At 38.0% G+C, this 26,079-nt stretch overlaps 1 protein-coding gene across 1 annotated transcript in view; it reads right to left on the bottom strand.

Annotated features, from left to right (window-relative positions):
- GRID2 (glutamate ionotropic receptor delta type subunit 2) overlaps positions 1-26,079 on the bottom strand; it is a gene marked incomplete at its 5' end in the record, with an annotated part of 242,365 nt that overhangs the window by 98,997 nt on the left and 117,289 nt on the right. Inside the window, one exon of the mRNA XM_039332164.1 lies at positions 9,974-10,140. Coding sequence (XP_039188098.1) covers positions 9,974-10,140 — 167 coding nt within the window. The remainder of the gene's footprint in view (positions 1-9,973; positions 10,141-26,079) is intronic.

The following is a 26,079-nucleotide window of genomic DNA, read 5'->3' as shown; positions in this document are numbered from 1 at the left end:
TAATGAAGATTAGCCCAGTTGCCCAGCTAAAATAAGCAGCAACTATATCAAGTAGTAGCTATATAGGAAGATGATTGAAAGTGGATGACTATAAAAAGGCATGATTTCATATTCTGTTGGCAGTGGTAAACTACCCTTGTATTTTAGCAAGGAAACCACCTGGATAGATAATAAAGCAATTGATGACATGGTACTGGATAATTGGCCTCTCATGTCAGATGGCATTCAAGGAAATGCTAAGAATCTTTTGGAATACTAATGGTGTTCATGATGCAGCTAGATTAGAGCCTTCCAGATGTTAATTGCTGATGTTGTTAAACAGGAAAAGAAACTTGCAGACAAAAGGTCTTACTATTTATGAACAGTAAATTCATAAGACTAAAAAATACTTTCAGTGTTGTTTTCATAGTCAGGAACCAAGAATAGGAAAAACAGTACTTGGGGCACAATGCAATGATGACTAAATAATATCAATTATACCTTGTGGATAGCTCAGTAATATGATAGTTATCAAAAAAATTGATGACTATGTCTGGATCATAGCAAAACACACTAGCTCCTGATCAAGGAAGCAATGATAAAATGTTGCATACTGTACTTTGTCCTTATTGATTTAGCTATGTGCTGAATATATATTGAGAGAAGCTAGGATGTGGTTTTGATATTGGAAAAAGAAGCGTCAATTACCTACATTACATGATGACATTATTTTGATAGCTAAAAAATTACAAATGATCTGCAAATCAAGGAGGACAAAAATGATTGCCATTTCAAACATTGAGCTTCACCATCTTCCATATTTATTTTCTAAGAATACTGTAGCTTCCAAGCTGCATGTAGGGTCCAGGAGCATTATTAGAAGTAAACATTAAGACAAAGTCTGGCATTTTGCTTTGCAACATGCTAGCTGTCTGTTAATTTGTAAAACCAAAAATATCTTAAAATAAAATCAAGAGATGGACCTTTGATGGGCACTAAGAGAACTACCTTTCGACAAATTTTGTAAAATTAGGTGTGATATTGTGATAAGTCACTGGGATATTTTGCTATAAGCAACTGAGACTCAGGAGTGTTAGGATGTGATTTCTTTTCAAACTTTGTTGACGTTTCATACTTTTAATTCCAATGATATAGAAGAGGGAAACTACTGTAGTAGTACTGTGTATGTGTATATTATCTGTATGTGTATCTGTATATCTATTTCTATCTGCATGTCTCCATCTTTCTTGTCAATCTTTCTGTTTATCTATCTATCTATCTATCTATCTATCTATCTATCTATCTATCTATCTATCTATCTATCTATCTATCTATCTATCTATCCCTCTCTCCCATCCATCCATCCATCTATTCATCCATCCATCCATGTATCATCCATGCCTCCATCCATGCCTCCATCTATCCATTCATCCATCCATGCATCCATCCATCCATATCTATCTATCTATCCATCCATCTATCTAGCTAGCTATCTAGCTAGCTATCATCTAGTTGGCTACCTATCATCTGTGCCTCAATCACTTGACCATTCTGGCATTATATAAACAAACAGCATACAGTAGGATTTAATAATTCTAGAAATATTTACCAGAGTATATCTTGTAGCTGGGTCATAATTTTAACATATTGCTTGCTTTTAGAAACACCTTGTTGAAAATTATACCAGTTTTTTCAAACCAGATACGTTGGGGTTATAGTTTTCCAAATTTTAAGAGTCCAGCTTTAGTGGATCAAAATATTGGAATGTGTTGTCTGACAACTCTTGGAGAGTATGTGATAGAGAAAGACTGTTTGGCATATACTGTAGTGAGTCAATTAAGAGGGAGAGAAATCTGTGAGAAAGAAAAGCAGACATGGCCATTAAAGAAAGGAGGAGTAAGAGTTGGAAATAATAATGCATGCGCTCAGGTGGGCAATATGTAGCTAGCTATATATCATGATCCTGAAGAAATACAAGGAGCATGCATGTACAGATGCTCAGAATGTGCTTCCACATTATTCATTAAACTGTGCACAGAGGCAGAAGATGCAAAGGAGTCCCTTTAGAGAAAAGTTAATGGCAAACACCAGCTCAGTGAATTATTCTGATCTCTTTAAGACTTTCCAAATGAGTCACAAAATCCTTCTGGCATTTCTCTTCTCTTCCCCAATCGAACAGTTAGGCTAATTTGTATTAGGCTTAATGTGTTTCTTACCCTGAAATGCCAACGGTTTGTAAAATCAACCTCAAAATTTGTCCAAGCAAAGTATTTCCCCGGTGTAATTTGTTTTATTAATGATTACCTCCAGTTTCACATCTCTTTCTATTATCTTAATGGAATTTACAAATGGCCTAATGAAGTTTAAGTAATCTTCAAACCAAAAAAGCTGCATTTCCCCCTTGGAGAAGAAAGAAAACCATAACTTCCCTAACTGGGTTACTATATGAACATAAAGACATCCCCAAATTAAATTAAGATAATGATGCTGGATAAAATGGCATTTTAGCTCCAGAGTTATCTGATCCTATTAAAATTAAGACTGCAGTCCCATGCTCACTCACCCAGTCTTATTTCTGCCAAGCTCAGTAAGCAGAATATGCAAGCAATAAACATTTTAAAGCTAAACAGAAGGCAAACTAATGATTTTCAGTAGTTTATGAATTAAAATTGTGTGAGTAAAATTTTGGGAAGAAAATATTTCATTGTCCTTTTGCCTATTCCATTAAGTACATTTTGCCAATAATAATTTGCCAATTTCTTTTTTGGGAATTTGTCATATGTGGTAAGAGCTGTGGTGGTACAATGGTTAGAAGGCAGTATTGAAGGCTAACTCTGCCCAAAGCCAGGAGTTCAAACCTGACTGGCTCAAGGTTGATTCAACTTTCCACCTTCTGAGGTTAGTAGGACCCAGATTGTTGAGAGCAATATGCTGATATTGTAAACTGCTCAGAGATACTGAAAAGCACTATGGGGTGATATATAAGTCAAAGTGCTATTGCTATATGTGTGGTTAGAAACAGCCAATGTTTGGTCCAAGGTCTTTGTGGAAAACATGCTTTTAACCTTCTCATGTCTCCTCGGATGCTCTGTGGACCTATAGTAACATAACATAATGTAACATGACATGATGTGACGTGACATGACATCAAATACATTGCTCTGAAATTTCAGGTGTCCATCACTGTTCTAGCTCTGTGTTCCATTCTATCTGCTTCGTTCAGTTCTGTTCCTTTCTTTCTGAACATTCTCACGATCTAGTTTTTGCATTACCTTGACTTTCCTTGAATTCATTAGTCATTTAACTTCCAGCTTTTGTATTTCACCTTCACCCATATCAGAAAGAAAGTTCCCTTTCTTAATCTAAGCTTTTCCCACAATCACTCAAGATCCTATGTCATGGTCACCTAGTGAGGTCCAATATTACATGACGGTAGACTCCCAGTATTTCACAAAACAAAGCATACCTTTCATTCTCTTATCTTAAGGAAGGGGGAAGACAGGACTCACTGATGCATTTTAAACAGATCTCCTTCACACGAAAGAATTTGAAATATTGAAGTGAATGTTTGCTAATTCCACTGAGGAAAAAAAAAATGTTTTTGCTGCTACTTAGCATTCAGAGGCAACGATTCAGCTTCCTCATCAGAGAGGCGAAGGATGATTTGAAAAACCCACACGAGAGCAGTCATGGAAAACTGTGCCAAGGGAGCTATGAAAACCCTCTCTCACAAGAATGCCTCCTATTGATGCATCTGCTTGCTAGAAACTGCTTTCCACTTTATAATCAGTAACATTCCTACTGGCCCTTTCTACAACTAAGACCCTTGGTCTCTTAAGGCTCAGTTTTCAATACTGATCATCTAATTATTTTCTAATTATGCTAATAACTCTCATCTTAAGTCTCTTCCAGCTCTGGAGTTCTCTCAAACATCTGTTCATCCAGAGATTCATCCCGATATTAAATCAGCCATTACACTAATGTACCTGAATGCAAATCCAATTTTTCAGATGAAAATTTGCATTCTACATTGATTTCCAAATGTATAGAAAGATTACATATGCATTTTATGAATAGTGCATTCATAGATAAATTATAGGAAAAATATGAATGATGAACAGGAAAAGACAGAATCCATGATGCATGTGCTTTGACTATAAAATGCTATATGCTTTGAAGATGCTACTTCTCCATATACTTGCACAGTAATATATACCATATGTAAGAATTCCACTGGAATTCTCTTTAATTTGTCACCCTCTATGATCAATCAATATTTTTTTGCATTTGCCTAGAGAATTTGCCACTAAAAAGCTAATTTTGGATCAGATAAAATTGTGAATATGTACAGTCTGAATTACAATAAGAAAACTCTAGAATAGGTCACTGCATTTTTCTTAAATAAATACAGTTCAGCTAGAAAATGAAGAACAAAGGACCAAACTGGATAATATAGGATATATATTATATGTAAAATACATATATTTCATGAATGCAGAAGATATGAGAAAAAAAGAGCAAGGTCATTAAGAAAATTACTTAATCTTGCTTTCTGTGTATTTTTGCAGATATAAATCATACGAAAGCAAAGGGCTGTTAAACAGGCTGCAAGTGCTAAACTTAATAAATATGGCCCAACTGCAGTACAAGAAATTCTTTTTGCTGTTTTTAATTCATTTCTGTAGAAAATAATGTTAATAAAGTCACATAAAATACTTCCTTGTTTAACAGAATAGTCTGAGAAAAATGTAAACATTCAGCACAATAACAGGACATATAAAGCTACATTCTGCACTATGCAATGACTTGTAACACAGACTATAATCTTAATATAATAAAAAAACTGATGGCTACTTAGCATGAGACCTCATGGTGAAGCTGCTGTTGCAGAATGTATGCTAACATTAAAATATATCCATATTTTTAAGGACAGTTAAGAAAGAGCCATAAGACAATGCAAAAATTTATTCAAGAGCATGATTTGACATTCCAGATGTTCAGGTTTAGTCAGTGGTGGGATTCAGCTGGTTCGCACCAGATTATAGGCTTCTGTTATATATGTCACTTTACTGTAGAATCTGACTAATGTACTAATTCCACAGATCAACCCTGCAATCCAAACCCACTAGAAATTGGTCTCTTACATATTTTTCCAGTACTGCCAAAAATTAGCTACAAACATGATGCCACCTTTATTATTATCCTCCATGTTATAGAGGTACTGGCTTCCAGTGATAGAACAATAGCACTAACTATTTCAACAGCACAATATCAACTACATATGCTAAAGCAAGATCTGTAAATTCAATTTATTCAACTATATAAATTCCTTTTCCAGATTGCAGAGAAGTAATAAATTAACAGAGATGAAATGATAGAAGGTGTTGAAGCCACAGGAACCTTGGGAGGAAGTGATCATGCAATATTGGAATTCAACATTATGGAAGCACAAGCAATAAAATATAGTCAGACTAGAGTCTTGGACTTTAAGAGAGCTAATTTCAATAAACTTAGAGAGGGCTTGGGAAGGATTTCATGGATGAGAATCCTCAAGGAGAAAACAACTCAAGAAGCTTGGGAAATTTTGAAAAGGGAGATAATAAAAGCCCAGTCCAGCACAATACCAACAAAGAGGAAAAATAACAGTTCTCAAAAGAAACCAGCATGGCTGCATAAAGAACTCTCTGATAAATTGAAAGATAAAAAGGACAAGTATAGAAAGTGGAAAGAGGGGCACATAAATAAGTCAGAATATCAGCAAATAGCCCAAGCTTGCAAATATGAAGTGAGGAAAGCTAAGGCTCAAAATGAACTAAGGCTTGTGACCAAAGTCAAAAATAACAAAAAAAGCTTCTTTCAACATGTAAAAAACAAGAAAAAAGTGAAGGAAATGATTGGTCCAGTAGTGGGGGAAAGTGGCAAGAAGGTGACAAGCAACAGGGAGAAAGCAGAACTATTTAATTCATTTTTTGCATCTGTCTTTACACAAAGGGAAAAAACAGACCAACCTACCAAAAATAGTGCCATAAAAAACAGAATAGAAACACAAGTTAAGATAGGCAAGAAAACGGTAAGTGAGCATCTGTCCAGCCTAGATGAGTTCAAATCGCCAGGACCAGATGGATTATACCCCAGGATTCTCAAGGAACTGGCAGATGTGATCTCAGAACCATTGAACTATATTTTTCAAAGATCCTGGAGCACTGGGGAACTATCGGAGGACTAGAAAAGAGCTGATGTAGTTCCCATCTTCAAAAAAGGAAAAAAATGGACCCAGGAAATTACAGACCTATCAGCCTGACCTCAATACCTGGGAAGATCCTGGAAAAGATAATCAAACAATGAATCAGCGAACACCTAGAGGCAAACAAAGTCATTACTAAAAACCAACATGTGTTTGTCAAAAACAGATCATGCCAGACAAATCTTATTGCATTCTTTGACCAAGTGACAAAATTAGTGGATCAGAGGAATGCTGTGGATATAATTTACTTGGACTTCAGTAAGGCATTTGATAAAGTAGATCACAACCTACTACTTGATAAGATAGAAAAATGCAGGTTAGACAGCATCACCACCAGATGGATCCGTAGCTGGTGACCAGCTGTACTCAGCATGTGGTCTTCAATGGAACCGCATCTACACAGAGGGAAGTGTGTAGTGGGGTGCCCCAGGGCTCTGTTCTGGGTCCAGTGCTCTTCAACATCTTCATCAACGATTTGGACGAGGAGATAGATGGGAAAACCATCAAATTTTTAGACAACACCAAGCTGGCAGGAATAGCCAACACTCCAGAAGACAGGCTTAGGATACAGAAGGATCTGGAAAGGCTTGAACACTGGGCGCTATCTAACAAAATTAAATTCAATAGTGAAAAAAGTAAGGTTCTACATTTAGGCAAGAAAAATCAAATGTACAGGTATAGTATAGGGGGTACCTTGCTCAATAGTAGTAACTGTGAGAGGGACCTTGTAGTCCTAGTGGACAATCACTTAAATATGAGCCAGCAGTGTGCTGCAGCTGCCAAAAAGGCCAACACAATGTTGGGCTGCATTAACAGAGGGATAGAATCAAGATCACGTGAAGTATTACTTTACAATGCCTTGGTAAGGCCACACTTGGAATACTGCATCCAGTTTTGGTCACCACGATGTAAAAAAGATGTTGAGACTCTAGAAAGAGTACAGAGAAAAGCAACAAAGATGATTAGGGGACTGGAGGCTAAAGCATATAAGGAAAGGTTGCTGGAATTGGGTATGTCTAGTTTAATGAAGAGAAGGGCGAGGGGGAACATGATAGCAGTGTTCCAATATCTCAGGGGCTGCCACAAAGAAGAGGGAGTCAAGCTATTTTCCAAGGCGCCTGAAGGCAGGACAAGAAACAATAGATGGAAACTAATCAAGGAGAGAAGCAGCCTAGAACTAAGGAGAAACTTACTGACAGTTAGAACAATTAACCAGTGGAACAACCTGCCTCCAGAAGCGGTGAATGCTCCAACACTGGAAGTTTTTAAGAAGAGACTGGACAGCCATTTGTCTGAAATGGTATAGGGCACAGGTCGGCAACCTGCGGCTCCGGAGCCGCATGCGGCTCTTTGAGCCTTCCCTTGTGGCTCCCAGCCTCCTCTGCCATTTGCAGAGAGAGACAGAGACAGAGAGAGGCAATTGCGCTTCCCTGCTTCTCTCTCTCTCTCTCTCTCTCTCTCTCTCTCTCTCTCTCTCTCTCTCTCTCTCTGTGTGTGTTTGTGTGTGTGTGTGTGCGTAAAAGAGAGTGTACTCACAATGTTCTCCGAGGAGCTGAAAAGCTTACTGGGCGGAGCTCCTCCCTTTGCTGCGTCTCTGCAGGAAGCAGGAAGCAGGAAGGGCAGGAGAGAGCTAGCTAGCCCAGCTAGGTTGACTCAGGAATTCTGGGAGTTGAAGTCCATGAGTCATAAAAGAGACGAGGTTGCCTACTCCTGAGCTTGTGGACAACAGCTTGAAGCTTGCCAGGTGAGCAACAGATAGGAGAGGGGGGGGGGAAGAGAGAGAGAGGGAGGGAGGGAGAGAGAGAGAGGAAAGAGAGAGAGAGAAAGAAAGAGAGTGGGGGAAGAGGAGTGGCAGACCAAGGGCAGAGAGGGAGGGAGAGAGAGAGACAGAGAGATAGAGACCCTTTTGACATCTAAAATGAAGATAACACTGCATATATCCTTTTTTTACCTGTGTGTGTGTGTGTGTGTGTGTGTGTGTGTTTGTATACACACACACACGCACACACACATATATATACATACATACATATATATACACACACACAAAACACACACACACACACACACAAACCTATAATAAAGGTAGAAAAGGATATATGCAGTGTTATCTTCATTTTAGATGTCAAAAGGGTTTTGCGGCTCCCGGTGTTTTGTTTTTTGGTGGGAAATGGGTCCAAGTGGCTCTTTGAGTGTTTTGGGTTGCCTACCCCTGGTATAGGGTTTCCTGCCTGAGCAGGGGGTTGGACTAGATGACCTCTAATGTCCCTTCCAACATTATTATTATTATTATTGATCATCGCACAGTCAGCCAGATGTTCAGACTGGATTTGGCATTTTGTCTACCTATCGAGTCCTTACCCAGGACCTGGGATAGGCAGATGTGGATGTTTGATGGTATTACAGGTATCGTCGCAGGATGGAAGCAGTTCCTAATAAGGCCGCCTTTTGCAATTGACTAATAGCGAATTTGTCAATGCCAATGGTGTTCAAGTGGTGTTCCAGTTGTTTTGGGATTGCACCCAAGGAGCCTATTACTATTGGTACTACCCTTGCTTGCTTTTGCCACAGTCTTTCTATTTCTATTTGCAGGTCTTTGTATTTTGTTATCTTCTCCAGTTCTTTCTCTTCTATTCTGCTATCTCCAGGCACTGCCACGTCCAACATCATCATCATCATCATCATCATCATCATCATCATCATCATCATCATTATTATTATTATTATTATCCTTTGCCCATTCACATATACTGCCAATACATGGTAAATATTTTTATTCACAGAAACCTTTATCCTATAGAGACCTATATTCACAATCTATATGTATCTCTTTTGCAGCCATCCTGTATAAACATTGGTCCTTGATAGAGCTTTTTTCTTTCTCTTTTCCAGAAAGCACATTTACATGACTTTACAATTTTGAATCACTGTTTTAAATAAAACTGGGATAGTCACTTGATACTTTCTTTCTGATCAGGTTAGCCCTTGCTGATATCCACTTGATCTTTGACAAGACAAGGTTTCTCAAAGTTAGTAAAATACAGTTACAATATTAAGATCTGGATAAGGCAAGATCTATGTTTCAAGTTTCCTATGTTCATGCCAGAAATTATAAGCCAACTAGTCAAAATATTTGAGCACCTGTAAGAGCTTCAGTATTTGTAGGGTATGGTCCAAAAAGTAAAGGTGACACATTCATGATGGCGCAATCAAAACTCTGCCTCTTTTTTAATCTAACCTGATAATCTAGTGGTTCTCAACTTTTTCTTCACCACAGATTCTCTTTAAATACCTTTTGTGGCTGTGGACAATGGTCACAGACCCCAAGATTTGATTTAAATCATAACATTTCTTCAAGCCTGCAGACTCCATGTGATGACATTGCTGTCCCCCAAGGTCCATGGATCACAGAAGAAGACTAAGAACCCCTGTCATAATCGTCTCTACTGATACAGCTGTTCATATGCTATGTGTTCTAGCTCTTTATCATTGTCTTCTGACCACATTCAAACATGTTTTTTTTAATTCCAGCAAAAAATTGATGATTCACAGTCTTACCCCCTATCAAAATCAGTGCAATTATGTTGAATTACTTTATAGTCAACTACAATATAAACCATCTTCAGCTTTATTGTTATTATGGAGCATCGTAATTATGCTCTAATCCATTCAGGTACAAGGTGATATATTTTCTGGCACAAACAAAACCAAAAGTCTTAGACAACCTTGGTATTCTTCTAACAACATTACCTTTGTGAGAAGACATCTCTGTAGGGGCTTCCATGTTGAAGAGCTATTCCATATCCTCGATCTGCAATAGTATTTCCAACAGTGTAGAAGGAACAATCTGGGTCATTCAGAGCAACATATTCCAAAACTGCTGCATCCCAAACAAAGGCGTAATTTCCATATTTGACCTGAAACCACAAAAGTAAATAAATGATCCAATTTTGCTTTGAATGTTTTGAAAAAAAGAGAAACAAACAGCAGCTATGAACACAAACAATACCTTTACAGGCTATTTGAAAGAGTAGGAGGTTTTAAAGCATCATTTTCAGTGAAATGAAAATGAAAAATATCCCTGTTTCATTTATAGGGCACCTTCTTTCATTAAACTTAAGTGGCCAACTGTAAAGGAAGAGTTAAGCCATGGATTTCAAACTCGCTGCATCACATGACGTGTCGTGACGTATTGTGACTTTTTTTTGCATTGCTGGAGTTGGGGTGGGCGCTACATTCAAGTTGGTCTTCTTTCTCTTGAGTTTTCCAGAATCATGTCAATTACGAGCTGATTTTTTTTGTTCCTCTGCTGTTTGGGCACCATCCCTTTTGTTCAAGTGGAAAAAGCTTGCTTTCACCTAAATGCTGTTGGACTGCATCTTAAGTGTTCCAATATCTAAGGGGCTGCCACTAAGAAAAGAGGGTCAACTATTCTTCAAAGCATCTGAAGGCAAGACAAGAAGCAATGGATAAAAACTAATCAAAGAGAGAACCAGCCTAGAAGCATCTTATGGACTTTTTTGTGTAAAAATGAAAAAAGGGAACTTATGTCATGATTTTGGTGATTTGACAGGATAGATCAGTGGTGGCGAACCTATGGCATGCATGCCAGAGGTGGCACTTGGAGCCCTCTCTGTGGGCACACGCACCGTTGCCCCAGCCCCACCTCCTCCCATGGCCCCCTCCTCACCAGCAGCCCTCCGGAGGAGAGTCGCCCCCGGGCACGGCCCATGCAGTGTTGTGCAGCCAAGGATATGGTAGCTGGGCAGTGGGGACAAGACTCCGCCCTTGCACTCCATCACATGCAGATGATGCTGCAGGGTGCGGGTGAAGGGCGTGGCCACCACGGAGCTGCTAGGCTGCCTGGGTGATCTGTGGTGGGACATGGAGGTGGTGGGTGGTCCAGCGGGCACGGCGGAGTGGGGACAAGGGTGGGGGGTGGTTTGGGCACTCGGTCTCTAAAAGGTTCACCATCACTGGGATAGATTATTGAAAGAAGAATAATATGATGCAACTTTAGAGAGAGAAGTTAAAATATATTTGTACTTATGACTTTTATGATGAATATGAAAAGCCACTTCATTTTCTATTTTTTTAACTTTGTTTTCTTTCTCACACTTTTTGCTTTTCATTTGATTTATTTTTTCCTTGCTTACTACCTATTAATTTTTTTTTAGTTTTTATCTACTTGTTTAACAGTTTTTATTTTTTTTTTAAATAAAAGGAACAAGATTCAATGCAGGCAACCTTATTCCAATGATTTTGTGCTGTTCTAGATGCTCAGTTGTTCTTTGTTTCAATTCTTAAAATTTATTAAATTTTATTATTTGTTCTTTCTGATTTGAGATTAAAGAAGATTCAATAACTATGTTGTCTTTCTCTACTGCTGACTCCCTCAGGTTTGCCTTTATAGTCTGAGCTACTTCTGGCAAGGCTTCAATTTCTTTGCCTGGTAGACCTTTGCCTCTTCCAATTCTGCTTCTGTGAATACTTTATTTCATATTATAAATTGATGTTGATCTGTTAGCCCCTGTTCTGTTATTTCTGATTCTGGATGTAGTTCTTTCCAGAACTGGTGCATTTTTTTCAGATATCTTCTTCTTGTTGGACTTGATTTGTAATAACAGCTCATTTTTTATTTTCAATCTTTCTATATTTGCAACAAATAAACATTAATCCATTTATCCTGCAGCTGCTGGGCCGAATCGATTAGCCAACAATTCCGAGTTCTATAGCCTACTTGTCACTAGATGTTGAATAAAATCTAACATCTAGCATGGTCTTTAACCTGGACAGTGACCAATCCAGTATGAGTTTGTGTAAATTATGTCTCACTATATTGTTTATGGGAGAGATACTCTTTCTCTAGGTCAGTGTTCTCAATCTTTTTATACCGGCGACCCTGGTCATAAGGAGGCGGCGCGCATGCGCGGCACCGCCCTGTGCGGCACGCATGCGTGGCACCGCCCCCTGCGTGGCACGCATGTGTGGCACCGCCCCCTGCGTGGCACGCATGCGCGGCGGCACCCCCTGCGCGGTGTGCATGTGCGGCGGCGCCCCCATGCGACACCCCCTACGTGGCGCGCATGTGCAGGCTGCCCCCTGCGAGGTGCGCATGCGTGGCGCCACCCCATGTGCCGCCCCATGCGCGGTGCACATGCGTGGTGCTGGCCCCTGCGCGGTGCCGCCCCCTGCGCGCGTCGCCCCCTGCATGTCGTGCATGCGCGGCACCGGCCCATGCGCCGCCTCCTGCATGGCGCGCATGAGCGGCGCCACCCCCTGCACCGGCTGAAGAAAAAAAATGGCGGATCGCGTTGTTTGGTGACCCCCGTGAAATGGTCGATCGACCCCAAATGGGGTCGCGACCCACAGGTTGAGGACCGCTGCTCTAGGTCCTCTGACAAGACTCATCATCTTCAGAGTGCACACAAGCCCCACAACCATATCAAAATAGTGCCTGGGATTATTAATTATTATTATTAATTCAATTTGTATAGCTACCCGTATTATCTAAGAGCTGTGGTGGCACAGTGGTTAGAATGCAGTATTACAGGCTATTTCTGCCGACTGCCAGCAGTTTGATTCTGTCAAGGTTGATTTAGCCTTCGATCTTTCTGAGGTCAGTAAAATGAGGACCCAGATTGCTGGGGGGAATATGCTGACTCTGTAAACTGCTTAGAGAGGGCTATAAAGCACTGTGAAGCATTATATAAGTCTAAATGTTATTGTGATTACTAAGTGACTCTGGATGGCTCACAGGATTGTATATGCTGAACAAGATAATACAGAGGGGAAAGCGAGCAGATTGTTAATTAATAACAGTTGTATAATATCTTCCTCAAAGCATGCAGTTCCCCTTTTAGTAAAAAAAAAAAGTAGCACTCCCACTTAAAAGTTGCTGAAAAATGGGAAATTATTATATTAACCTGGACCACCCCAACCCACTCACATCTTTACATCTGCTATTTCCAGTTATCTACATGTATATCTGCTATTTCATCAAACAAATTCTTTTATCTGTTGTGTCAGCTTGATTCTTTGCACATTGCCTGTTCTCTAGCTGTCTGAAGAAGGCAGTTGCTTTCTCTCAGGGGTCCCACACAGTACATTTCCTTTAATACTCCAACCAATTACACTATCTCTAAAGGAAAGCCAAGGAAAATTCATTAAATGTGTAAAGTCAACATAGTATAAATATGTAACCACTTATAAAATAAACAATACAATTTACAGAATAGGCTTCCTGGGCTAGGTAAATCAAAGGGGAATTATAAAAAAAATCCTGGCAGAATATTAAATTACATCCTATCATTATTAGATTACTGTTCAATGTTATAGATGATATTTTCAAAATCTGTTTACTTGCAGGAATTACTGAAATATACCAGCCTAGTTCCTCATTTCTGAAATGCACCAGAGGCATTTTTGCCTTGTGATGCAGGATTTGACCCCCACCTTTACTTCAAAAGCATATTTCATGTTTTCTTGAGTAAACAAACCAAAAGGTACATACTGTATGTGTAAGGAGGTGAGTTGCTCATGATTTTACAGCTGAAGATAAACTTTAAGAAGAGATCCAATGTGATAATATTAGACTGAGTTTGATAGTTTCAAACTCTAAGACATTGATATTGAATCGTTTGTCAACAGGACTGTATTTTATGCCATCAATTTGTAGAGTTTAGAAGAAAGCAAGTATGCTCGTATGCTATCCTTCTTCTCTTTCTTTCATCTGTTCTATAGATCTTGACTTTTATGGCTGCTTTCAAAATCTAGAGTATTGATTCACAACCATTTCCTCTAAGTTGTGAACTGGAAATTCCCTGACTGAAATATAAAATGATTTGTATTTGTAAGGATAGGAGTGACCAATAGCTCCAGGTATCCAAACAGTAGCAGGAGCTCCATTAACATTTCTTCCACTTTTCAATATGTTCTTTCATTTCAGTCTTAGAATATTTCCATTTAATAAATATTTCTAGTATTATATGTTACTTACAGTGTTGGACTAGAATTACAGAACTCCCTATATGTCTGTGGATCTACCCATTCTCTTGGGACAGCTTACTTGACAGGATTGCTGAGATACAACAAAGGAGGATCTCCATGTAAGCTGTTTTGTGGTCCTGGAGAAAAGGCGGGTTATGTGTCAAATAAATCCCTTCACTATCTTAATCATGGTCTTTGATATAGTTCAGATTCTCAAATTATTTTTCTTCTATAGGATCTCAGCATCACTTATTATCGTAGGCATAACATATATTAATTCAGAGCTACCCATAGATTTTTTTTCATAGCAATCGTAAGCAGGAAGAAATCAATATAAACAGTAGCATAAAATTAAAAATGATGAGTAGATCAGCTTGATCAGCAGGTGTGGAAAATGGAAATATTGGTTAATTCTATTTCTGCCTAGTTTCGGATGTTGTTATTGCTTAGTGGTAAATGCAGTTTCAGGGTTCAGCTAGAAAATGAACATTCTTTTTTTTTTAGCAAATGCTACTATCTTTTTACTTGGAATATTACAAATGCACTAGAAATTTTGGATAAGGAGAAAAAAATGGAATTCATTTGTTTGCTATAATTTTCAGACAATGATTTTCCTTCAGTCCAACCCATGAAAAAGAAAAGACAGAGACTGATTTAAACATTGAAAAGTTCAAAATAACTTGCTTAAGGAATAAGGAAGGATAAGTTGGAAGAAAGAGAAAAAAAATTCAAGGCTTGCATTTAATGTGAATCTCGTTCATTTGAATTTTCCAAATCCATATGCACTGATATGAATCTTAGGAACATGATGAGGGGAAAGAAGAGAACCAAAAAGCAGTTCAGAATTGTATGTTGACCACTGCTCCATTACTGGCTAATTTGTTTTGATGCTACAGAGGTACTATTGTTAACTTACCTGCTACATTATGTATTACAGAGGATCTTTAAATTTTTGAAACCTTAGTTCATACCAATGAATGCTAAAAGAGACTACACTAAGAATTTAAATTCAAGGTATGTGAGTCACCTTCATTAAATTATAATGCAGATGTATTATTTGGGCAGACAGGTAGACACTTCTAGTTGCTTATAGCATTTTTAGAACAAATCTCAGTATTATCATCTGAAATAGATGAACTTTTAAGTTTTTTTTCCAGCGCTGCAACTTTATTACCCAGAAGAAGTATAGGGAAAAAAAGCTGTTCAAGATAGGACTCCATCATCTGAATATCATTCCCTGCACAGAGAACACTTGAATTCCCACATTCTGCATTTCTACATTATTATATTGCCATTTCATTTGGAGATAATGATATTTCAGCGTAGTAGCAAATTGGAATTTGGGACACAGGCTTCCTTCATAACCACTTGGGATCAGCACAGCAGAACGAGCATAAAGGAGATACATTGTCATTCATCAGGAATCATGATTTTCCAATTAAATAGGGTAAAAAGTATGAACACTACGAACTAAATATTTCATTCCATCACATTTTGCTAGGACTCACACATATCTGCTACCATCAGGGAGTCATTATGCATGAGACCAAAAGGAAAAGTATGATCAATTGATGAAAATCCCCTAATTGATATTACAAACCAGACAATGCTTGAGTTAATATAAGATAAGAGTCATTTTTACTCCTGCACTGAATTGGAAGTAAAGCTATTACCTGTAGATATATTTGTGGTTCATATAATGTATGTTAATTGTGAAATATATTTTTGAACTTGAGCTTCTAAGAACAACACTAGTGATATACTGATAATTTTCACATGAATGGTTACTGATGGTTTGTTCCCAAGACTTCCTTTACTTGCAGCTATATAGATACAGCCTGAGAGCATTTGAGTTACTCCACTGCTGTGTTTGCACTGAATTAGGAAGGTATGAATGCATGATTATATGAGTTCCTATGAATCTCAGAATGAATTTATTATAGGATCAGTCAGTTCTTTTCTGGTACCAGATATCTAGATAATGAAGCATGTAAAGGGGCAGCTGAGAATTCTCCTAAATAGCCCTATCTAATGAATATGGTCACTGAAAAGCTTACTATAGGAGGTTTATAGAAGATAAATTCTGCTTTGGTCTAAAAAAAAAGTCCTATACCCATGTATTCATATCTATAATACATAGGCTCAATTTCAAGTTGATGCTAATCCACATTCAGACACAGAATGGCCAATAAATATGCCAAATGTTTGTGTACAGGGCTAGTTAAATATGTTCCCCCAAATTCCTTTACCTCTGTACCTTTACCCCAGACTATCAAAGTCCTATCCCAATGCTTGGAGATTGTATGGACCTGAATAGAGAGGAACTATCTCTGATTCAGTCTTACTCAGTGACAATGTATCTTGGAGTCACCTGCTTTGCTAGACATTCCATATTTGATCTTGGATGGCGCTGCACTTCCCCATTTATGGTGATGTACAATATGGAGGTCTTCATGGACTCACAGCTCCTGCTCAAGGCCTTTACACAGTTGTGCTCATTCCTAATAAGAATCCTAATAAGATTCCTACAAATCATTACTCATGCTCTATTCCCTTCCTAGCAATGTGTTCTACTTGCCATTAAAGACCATTCAGATGTTTTAACTCATCAAGAATGCCAGTTACAGGCATACTTTTGTAAGTTCATGTGATACCTTTGCTTCACAAGTTGCACTGGTTGCCAAGGAGCTTGTTAGGACTGATAAGACTCTGCAGCCACAAAGCCTGATTATTTTAAGGAATGACAGTTTCCATGGTGTCTTATCTCACAATTAAAGTTGACATGATTGGAATGCTTCAGGTTCCCTCAATTAAACAATGTCATATATCAGGACTCAAGAAATATGCTTTCTATGTTGCAGTACCTGTCCTTTGGAATGAGGTTCCTCTGAACTCTTGATGAATTTAGATAAATCTAGAACATCCCACCCTATTAATATTCCGTGGAGTTATAAAGACCTGGCAGTTCCTTCAGGCCTTGGACTAAAATGGTTGGTACCCTTTTTGCTCAATGTAGGAGATTGGTGAGATCCCCTACATTAGGCATTTGCTAGTTCATCTTCTTGCAGATTCTTTTTATTTGTTTTGCCTATTTTTGTTATCTGTATTGCTATTCTATCATTTTTATATTATTTGCTGTATTATGAGCTGCTCAGAATTGCTTGGAGTCATGTGGCATCCAATGCAATGCAAAGCAAAGCAATGCAAAGCAATGCAATCCAAAATAATGGATGACCTTTGGAGTGCTTGAGACAGGGGTGTGGCAACCATTTTGGGTCTTCTGGCTCTCTCAGTACCTTTAAATATGTCTATGCAGATTCTCAGTCATCCAGGTCATGGTTGTGCCAAAGATGCTTTTTCAAAAGGCACCTGGATCGTTTTTCCTTGAAGATATTTTGCTTTTCATCCAAGAAGATTTTCAGAATGAATGATGGAAGATGGAAGGATTTATATTCCTTGCAGTTATCTGGTCATTAGTACTCTTTTTGAGAGTCATTGAGGCAACTTGGAGGTTTATCTGTGCCCTTGAAGTCACCTGAATAGTGCAAATGGATATAAACGTTTTTGGAACTGCTGAAATTACAGTATTGTAAAGAGAAGATAGGTGGAGTTGTATCCCTCCCCCTCTGATGAGAGAGGGGTGTTCATTCTTAATGTAGATGGCCTCTTTGACTCCTCTTTCAAACTAGTAGTCATCTGTATCCATAATGTGGACTTTGCTGTCTTCAAAAGAGTGACCTTTGTCTTTTAAATGCAAATAGTCTGCTGAATCTTGTCCTTTGTTTTCCTATGTTGTGGCATGTGTTTGTGAAGTGGTTGTTTTGTTTCTCCAATGTACAGATTTATACATGTCTCACTGTATTGTACTGCATTCAATACCATCAACCACGGTATCCTTCTGGATCAGCTATGGGGGGGGGGGTTGAGAGAGAGATGCATTGGTTTGCAGTAGTTCTCCTTTCTCTATGGCTAGTTCTAGTTAATGTTGTGGGGGCAGAGCTCAAAACCTAGGCCCTTGCAAGGTGGGGACCTCAGGGATTGGTTCTTTTGCCTCTCCTCTTTAACATCTACATGAAACCACTAGGTGCGCTTGACTGACAGGGTGCAGTATCATCAGTATGTTATTGATATCCAGTGATACATTTCCAGCATTGCATTTACGGCTATGCCTGGAGGCTGTGAGAATCTGGATGGAGAGGAACCAACTTCTACTCAACCCTGGCAAGAGTTTGGGGTTTTGCCTCTCTTTAACTTTGGATGGTGTTTCACTTCCCAGACTAAACAGATACACAATTTGCGTGTCCTCCTGGACTCAATGGGCAAATGGCAGCTGTGCCTGGTGGTGGGCTTTACATAGATTTGTCTTTGGACTTTTTGCCAATTGGACTTTTTCTTGAGCTGGGAGTCGCTCATACCTTAGTCCCTTCCCACTTGGACTACTACAATCCACTTTACATTAGGCTGCCCTTGGAAGCTACAACTGGTCCAAAATGCAGCTGTACACATCATACTAAGATGCTTCAAGTTTCACCCACCTTACAGCTGTGCAAGCTGCACTGACTCCTAGTTTCCTTCTGGGTATAACTGAAGGGTGTTTATCATGAAGGGTGCATGACCAGGTTATTTGTGGGATTGTCTATCTCTGACAGTATCTGCCTAGCTCAGGGGTAGGCAACTTTGGTTCTTTTATGACTTGTGGACTTCAATACCCAGAATTCCTGAACCAGCCATGCTGACTCAGGAATTCTGGGAGTTGAAGTCCACAAGTCATAAAAGAACCTAGGTTGCCTACCCCTGGTCTAGCTTATCAGATTGGATAGGGTAGGCATTCTCCAGGTCTCTTCCCTACAATGTGGAGGCTTGGAAGTGTGCCTTTTTGTGGCTGCCCCAACCTTAGGGAACATACCTCTTCCCTGATGATCTTGTAGCCCCCCCCCTTTAACTTCAATATCATAAAGACTTGGTTTTTTTTTTACTTAGGCACTAGAGTAGAATGAAAGTGTCTTTGTTTGGGTGTTGAGGCAACAAATAAGGGAATGACTGAGGTGCTAGTTTTTGTTTTAGGTTTTTATTGTTTTTGTGGTTCAGGATTTATTGTTGTGAGCTGTCCAGAACTGTGTTCTAAGATGAGCAGCCATAGGAATGTTTAAAAAAAATAAATGAAAGAAATATGAAATGAAATCAAAAGAATAATCATAGTTGTCTGAACAACGATATTTTTGATTTTATTTTTTTAATTAACATAGGAATCCTGGAGCTTTCTTGCTACAACCCACAAAATGGTTTATGAAATATCAAGAAAGTATTTCTTTCTTAATAATTATCAGTGATTAATCACTAACTCTGATGCAATTAACCCAATTAACAAGGGAGAAATATCCACTTTAGGCACAGTAAATCTTTGCTGCCCTTTTTAAATGTTGCTTTCATGTTGCCTGGATACAGTGAAGCACTGTTGGTAAAACTGGAGCTCTCCAAGTAGAATCATATTCACAGGGATAACATTAAAAATAATAATCTTAGATGACAATGTCAAACTGACCTCATAGCACCATAGGTACATCCTACCCAATGCAAGTTGCTATGATACTGCTTCAATTCATTGAAATAAACAGAAAGTAAGCAACAATACCATTTGCTAGACAGCTCACAAGGTTGTTATAATGGCAGTGAGAATGATTTGGGAGACAGGAGGAAAAGCTGCAATGTAGACAATTGTCTTTTAAACAAAATCCAAAGGAGGGATGGGGGTAGAAAAAGCACTTCAGAAAGCAGTTCTCTGAAAAGTAAAGGCAGAGCAGGGGAGAAGTTCTTTCAGACTTGCAAGATTCTATTACGTATGGGCAGCTTATAACAATTACAAACAACAGACTTCTGGTTTTTGCATCTGCAGCGCATGGCCGTGGGAGAGCGGACCTCCGCTGCCCATGGCCAGTTTCTTCCTGCTTAGGGGACTCTAGATGGGTCCGAAGTTGCCCCGGAAAAGTGACTGTGAAGAAGGGATGCCCCGTCAATCATGAAGCAACAGCAATCGCTTTGTTTGATCCAGGGAAAGCCCTCCAAACCCGACAGGAGAAAGGCTAGCATGAGATCAGCGTCTAGCCCAAGGTCTTGCAGCCAAAGTCCCAGAGCACGAACTTAAACATTGGTGAACAGCGTGCTTGGAATTGGTGAGAGTACTGATCTTCTTTCTTCTATTTACTATTTAAATCCTTGAAAAGATCCCCAAACAAGAAAACCTCCAGAAGTGAAGGGAGGGGCCTACATCTCCATTCCCTTACAGACGGAAGCGGTGAATTAACATAAAAGGTTGAAAGAGATATACTAAAATTTGATTTAAAATATTTCGGTCTGGACAAATCTAGGAACTACAAAACTGTCAAGATTATACCCTAAAAATTCTGATGGAATTATAAAAATATATAACAAAAATAACTTTTTGATGGAAAGAAAAACTGAAAAAAGAAATAACTGCTGACATCTAGTGGAGAATCAGAGAATAGAACACTAACAATAAGGACTCAGAAATTGGCACAATGCCCAGAAACAAAGCAAAAGTTGTTCCTTTGAATTGCAAATAACCTTGAAGACAGCTGGGAACAAAGGAAGAGCCAGCTATAAGATTAAAAAATGTTTGAAAGAAAAAAAATCATAACACCTGGACTGTTGCTTAAACCTAAGAACTGTTTATGGAAAAAAAAACTTTGGTTTTTTGGCTAATTCTTTAGAGTAGAATTTGCTGGAAGGATTTAAAGTGGCTTAATATACTGCATCTGTAATTTTGACTGACTGATAAATTGACTTTTGAATTAAAACATTGATGAAAGATTATTTGAAGGGGGGAGACAACATGGATATCACATACGTATCAAAAAATGACAGGATGCACATTCAATATTTTCTCCTGAAGGACTGAAAATCAAGGTCCTCCAGAAGCAATATTTCAAGGCAAGATAAATACTTTCCTGGAGGAAATATATGTAATGTTAGGACAAATACAAATAACAATAGCTTCAAACTATGACAAAATTCGAAACAACTTTGAGGATTTAAATAAGCATATTTCCACTCTAAATCTACAATTAAAAAATACCCAGGAAATAACAACAAAGGAACAAACAAATCAGACAGCAGATTACAAACTAGAAGAGTATGATCGAATTGATGAAATAACAAAGGAAAAGAATTACAATTTGACACAAACAGGAAAAAATCTACAAGGTTCTGATACAACAAGAAAAATGGAATTATTAGGAGAACTATTAAAGTTTGGAGGACAGAAAGAATTTATCTTACTTACTTCGTCTTTTGTATTCCCAACAACATTTGTAAAAATACAGGAACTGTTGGGTAAGCAGATTACATCAACTTGGAAAATTACTTGGCAAAAGAAGAAGATCAGAGACAAATACAAGAGATTTGACTCGCCCTACCAAATGGACTATTATATGAATAAATATATATGGCTAAAAGAACAGAGAATTTCGAACATAGAGGCCTTATAACAAGAAGGATAATGAGATTTAAGTAATATAGTATGTTTTATAATATATTAAATGTTAAAATAGTAGGTTGATGTAACTTTTATTAATATATAAGTAAAATATAAACTGATTAAAAAGGATGTTATACCTAGATACTATAAGACAGATATAAAGTATAGTATTTTTATAATGCATGACATAAAACATTGGGATGATGTACCTAAATGGGAAAATTTAGACAGTGATATGAAGAAATTATGACTGATAAGAATTGGATTGAATATAAGGGAACCTAAGCGAACAAAAATTATAAAAATAGGATGTATGCTGAACTAATGATATGATGGTTATGAGAATAATATAAGCTGAAAAAATGTTATATAGAGAGATTATTATTTGTATAAACATAAAAAATGCCTATACCTAATCATTTATATATTGAAAATATTAAGAATTATATTTTGGCTAAGGTTGAAGAATGAAAATACAAATGGGAGAAGAAAAGATTAAAGAAATGTATTATTAATTAATATATTCATTATGGAATTATCAAATGTAATCATTATCGACTGTTAATTAATTATTACTGTCCTTTTTTTTCTTGTTAAAATGTAAACCAAGACAACACACTGTACACCAGGCAAAGGAGATTGTTATAGTTAAAAACCAATAAAATATCTATAAAAAAACAATACAAACAACAGCAAGAACAATAAAAATATAAACAGGACAACATGCAGTTAAACTGCATTGTATTACAAGCACAAAGCATAAATATAGCTAGCAGGGGAACACAAAGGAGTTTCTTAATGTTTGTGCTTGCTTCAACTTCACACAGTAGAAATAAATGCCAAACTGGGAGAGGAAAGTCAATGTGGTCCTTTTAGCCGAGATTGGATCATTTTAGGTCTTAAAAGAGGTTTGGCGGTAGATGTCTATGGAGATTCTCAGTCATCCAGATCATGGTTGTCCCAAGGTGATTTTTTGAAAGGCAACTGGTCTTTGTTTTTCCTTGAACACGTTTCACTTCTCATCCAAGAAGCTTCTTCAGTTCTGACTGAATGATGGAGGATGTTGAACTCTTTGATGAACACTCAAAGAGTGCTAATGACCAGATGACTGCAAGGAATAAAAATCCTTCCATCTTCCACCATTCAGTCAAAACTGAAGAAACTTCTTGGATGAGAAGCAAAATGTCTTCAAGGAAAAACAAAGTCTAGCTGCCTTTTGTAAAAGCATCTTTTGGACTATTTGGCAGTAGATGTTGGATTTCCAAAAAGATTCTATTGTAGGCCCATCTCTTCTCAGGTTAGGGACTTTGTGAAATGAAGAAAATACAGTGGTGTGATCTATTTTTCCAATATGTATTGTGTTGGGCTTCTATTCTCTTAGCACTTTGATTTAAATGACTCTGATTTAAAAAAAGGACTGGAGGAAAATCACATTGCTTATCTTCTTTCCACTATGAAAATGGCCAAATTCAGCTCAAATGACATTTTGCTGCTTTGTTAATTGCTAGGAGTAAAATAATGGGATTATTGATGGATTGGTTTGATGTTTTCTTCTCTTTTAGGTGATCTATCTTTTTATCATTTGGAAAATTTTTATATCTCTTGTATGATTCCCCTTTTTTTCTTTTTTCTTTAAAGCTGACATTGGAACATTATAGTTAAAAAAATAGGAAGGACAGTTTTTCTTTATTTAATAATTTTTTATTTTTTATTTTTCCAAACTCTCCCCCATACATATACTGTGATATTTATCAGATGTTAACATACCTTCTTTTTACATTCATATATAAGATACTTTTAATAAAATGAAATAAATATATACACATGACTTTTGGTGTTGCTCGCCCATTTCCCCTTTCACTGTTTCCACACTCCTTCTTCTCTACCTTCTTTCTCCCTTTCTTCTCTTCCCTACTTCCCTCTTCTTCCCCTCCTCTTCTCTTTCCTTCACCTCCTTTCTCCCCACTTCTCCTCTTCTCCTCCAACCTTCCTACTTCAGGAAGGACAGTTTTTCATTCCAACAAGTTTATGAAATATTCCACAGGTGAACAAAATTCAAAGCATTTCTAATGCAATAAATAAGTGTAATCATCGGTGATAAATTTGCATTCATGGTATATGAATGATACAATGTTAGCCCATGATATACAGTGTGAAATATAAACTTACTCAAATTTGGTATTCAATAAACAAATAGAGCCTTCCCCCACTGTGTGTGTCCTATAAATTGTTTTCTGATGCTAAAAACCACAGTGCTTCAGAGATGTCCTGAGATTAGACAAGAAGATCACAGAGATATTTTCATGAAAAGAGATACAGAGTGACATCCTTTTTACTTGAGTTCATAGCTTTAGGCCAAGTGGGCACATGAGCAATTGCAAGAAAATCCCAGGCATGCTAGATTTGCTCACTGCTGTAGGTTTTATTTGATCAGGTTTTTATGTGTTAGCTTTTTTTGTCCATTTTTTTGGGTCCCCCACCAGCTGTTAATCTGAAATAATTACATTCAGCATCCATTTCCTTTTTTTAAATAGCTGAGAAATACTTCAGGAATAAATTCCAGAACAGCAGCTGTGTTAGCTGTACAACAGCAGCAAAAACAGCAGCAAACATAGCTAACAACCAAATTGCCCTAATGCGACATGGATTTTCAAATGCATGTAATCTAAATGAGGAAAGAATTATTTCTTCTTTCTGGGAGGGAATATTGAATGGCGCTGTAACAATTAAGTCATTTTCCCCTACCTCCTTGCAGGTATAAAATTACTGAAGTACTGTGGCTCTTAGGGGCATTTCATATTGACAAAGGATTACCCTATTAACTAATCAAGGAGAGAAGCAACCTAGAACTAAGGAAAAATTTCCTGACAGTTAGAATAATTAACCAGTGGAACAACCTGCCTCCAGAAGTGGTGAATGCTCCAACACTGGAAGTTTTTAAGAAGAGACTGGATAGCCATTGTCTGAAATGGTATAGGGTTTCCTGCCTAAGCAGGGGGTTAGACTAGATGACTTCCAAGGTCCCTTCCAACATCATCATCATCATCATCATCATTATTATTATTATTATTATTATATATGGATCATCGCACAGTCAGCCAGATGTTCAGACTGGATTTGGCATTTTGTCCACCTATCGAGTCCTTACCCAGGACCTGGGATAGGCAGATGTGGATGTTTGATGGTATTACAGGTATCGTCGCAGGATGGAAGCAGTTCCTAATAAGGCCGCCTTTTGCAATTGACTAATAGCAAATTTGTCAATGCCAATGGTGTTCAAGTGGTGCTCCAGTTGTTTTGGGATTGCACCCAAGGAGCCTATGACTATTGGTACTACCCTTGCTTGCTTTTGCCACAGTCTTTCTATTTCTATTTGTAGGTCTTTGTATTTTGTTATCTTCTCCAGTTCTTTCTCTTCTATTCTGCTATCTCCAGGCACTGCCACATCCACTATCCAGACTTTTTTGTCTTTCTTATCGACAATTGTTAAGTCTGGGGTGTTATGTTGCAGGTGCTTGTCTGTTTGAATTCTGAAGTCCCAGAGCAGTTTAATTTTATCATTTTCTATGACTTTCTCTATTTTATGATCCCACCAGTTTTTGCTTACAGGCAAATGATATTTTTTGCAGATCTTCCAATGCACCATTGTTGCTACTTTGTCATGCCGCTGCTTGTAATCAGTTTGTGCAATCTTCTTGCAACAGCTTACCAAGTGTCCACTGTTTCTTCAGCTTCTTTGCATAGGCGGCACTTACTGTCTGTTGCTGTCTTCTCAATTTGACTTTGTATGCATTTGTCCTTAAGGCTTGGTCTTGTGCAGCCAGAATTAGTCCCTCGGTCTCTTTCTTCAATTTTCCTGCTCTTAGCCATTGCCAGGTTTTATTATTATCTGCTTTCCCAGCTATTTTTTTCATGTATTGGCCATGTAGTGCTTTGTCTTCCCATGCCTCTATTCTGTTCTTCATTTGGTCTTTCTTGTAGGCCAGTTTGGTCTCTCCAGTAGTTAGTAAGCCTTCCTGATATACTAATTTCAGTGCATCTTCATCATTGTTCTTCAGATATTCTTCCAAAGCCATTTTTTCTTCTTCAACCATCTGATGTACTTGTAGCATTCCACGCCCACCTATTTGCCTTGGTAGATAAAGTCTATCAATGTCACTGCGTGGATGAAGGGCATGATTCATTGTCATTATTTTTCTGGTCTGCCTATCCATTGCTTTTAGTTCTGCTTGAGTCCAGTCCACTATTCCAGCTGTGTACCTAATGACTGGGATTGCCCAGGTGTTGATTGCCTTTATGGTATTTCCTCCATTGAGTTTGGATTTTAAGATCTTCTTCACTCTCTTGATGTATTCACCTCTAATCTTTTTCT

Source organism: Crotalus tigris, unplaced genomic scaffold, assembly GCF_016545835.1.
Source record: "Crotalus tigris isolate CLP2741 ecotype Arizona unplaced genomic scaffold, ASM1654583v1 scf7180000024451.546054, whole genome shotgun sequence".
NCBI classification, from domain to species: Eukaryota; Metazoa; Chordata; class Lepidosauria; order Squamata; family Viperidae; genus Crotalus; species Crotalus tigris.
Note: the sequence above shows the minus strand (reverse complement) of the source record. Positions and strands in the feature narration are given on the sequence as shown.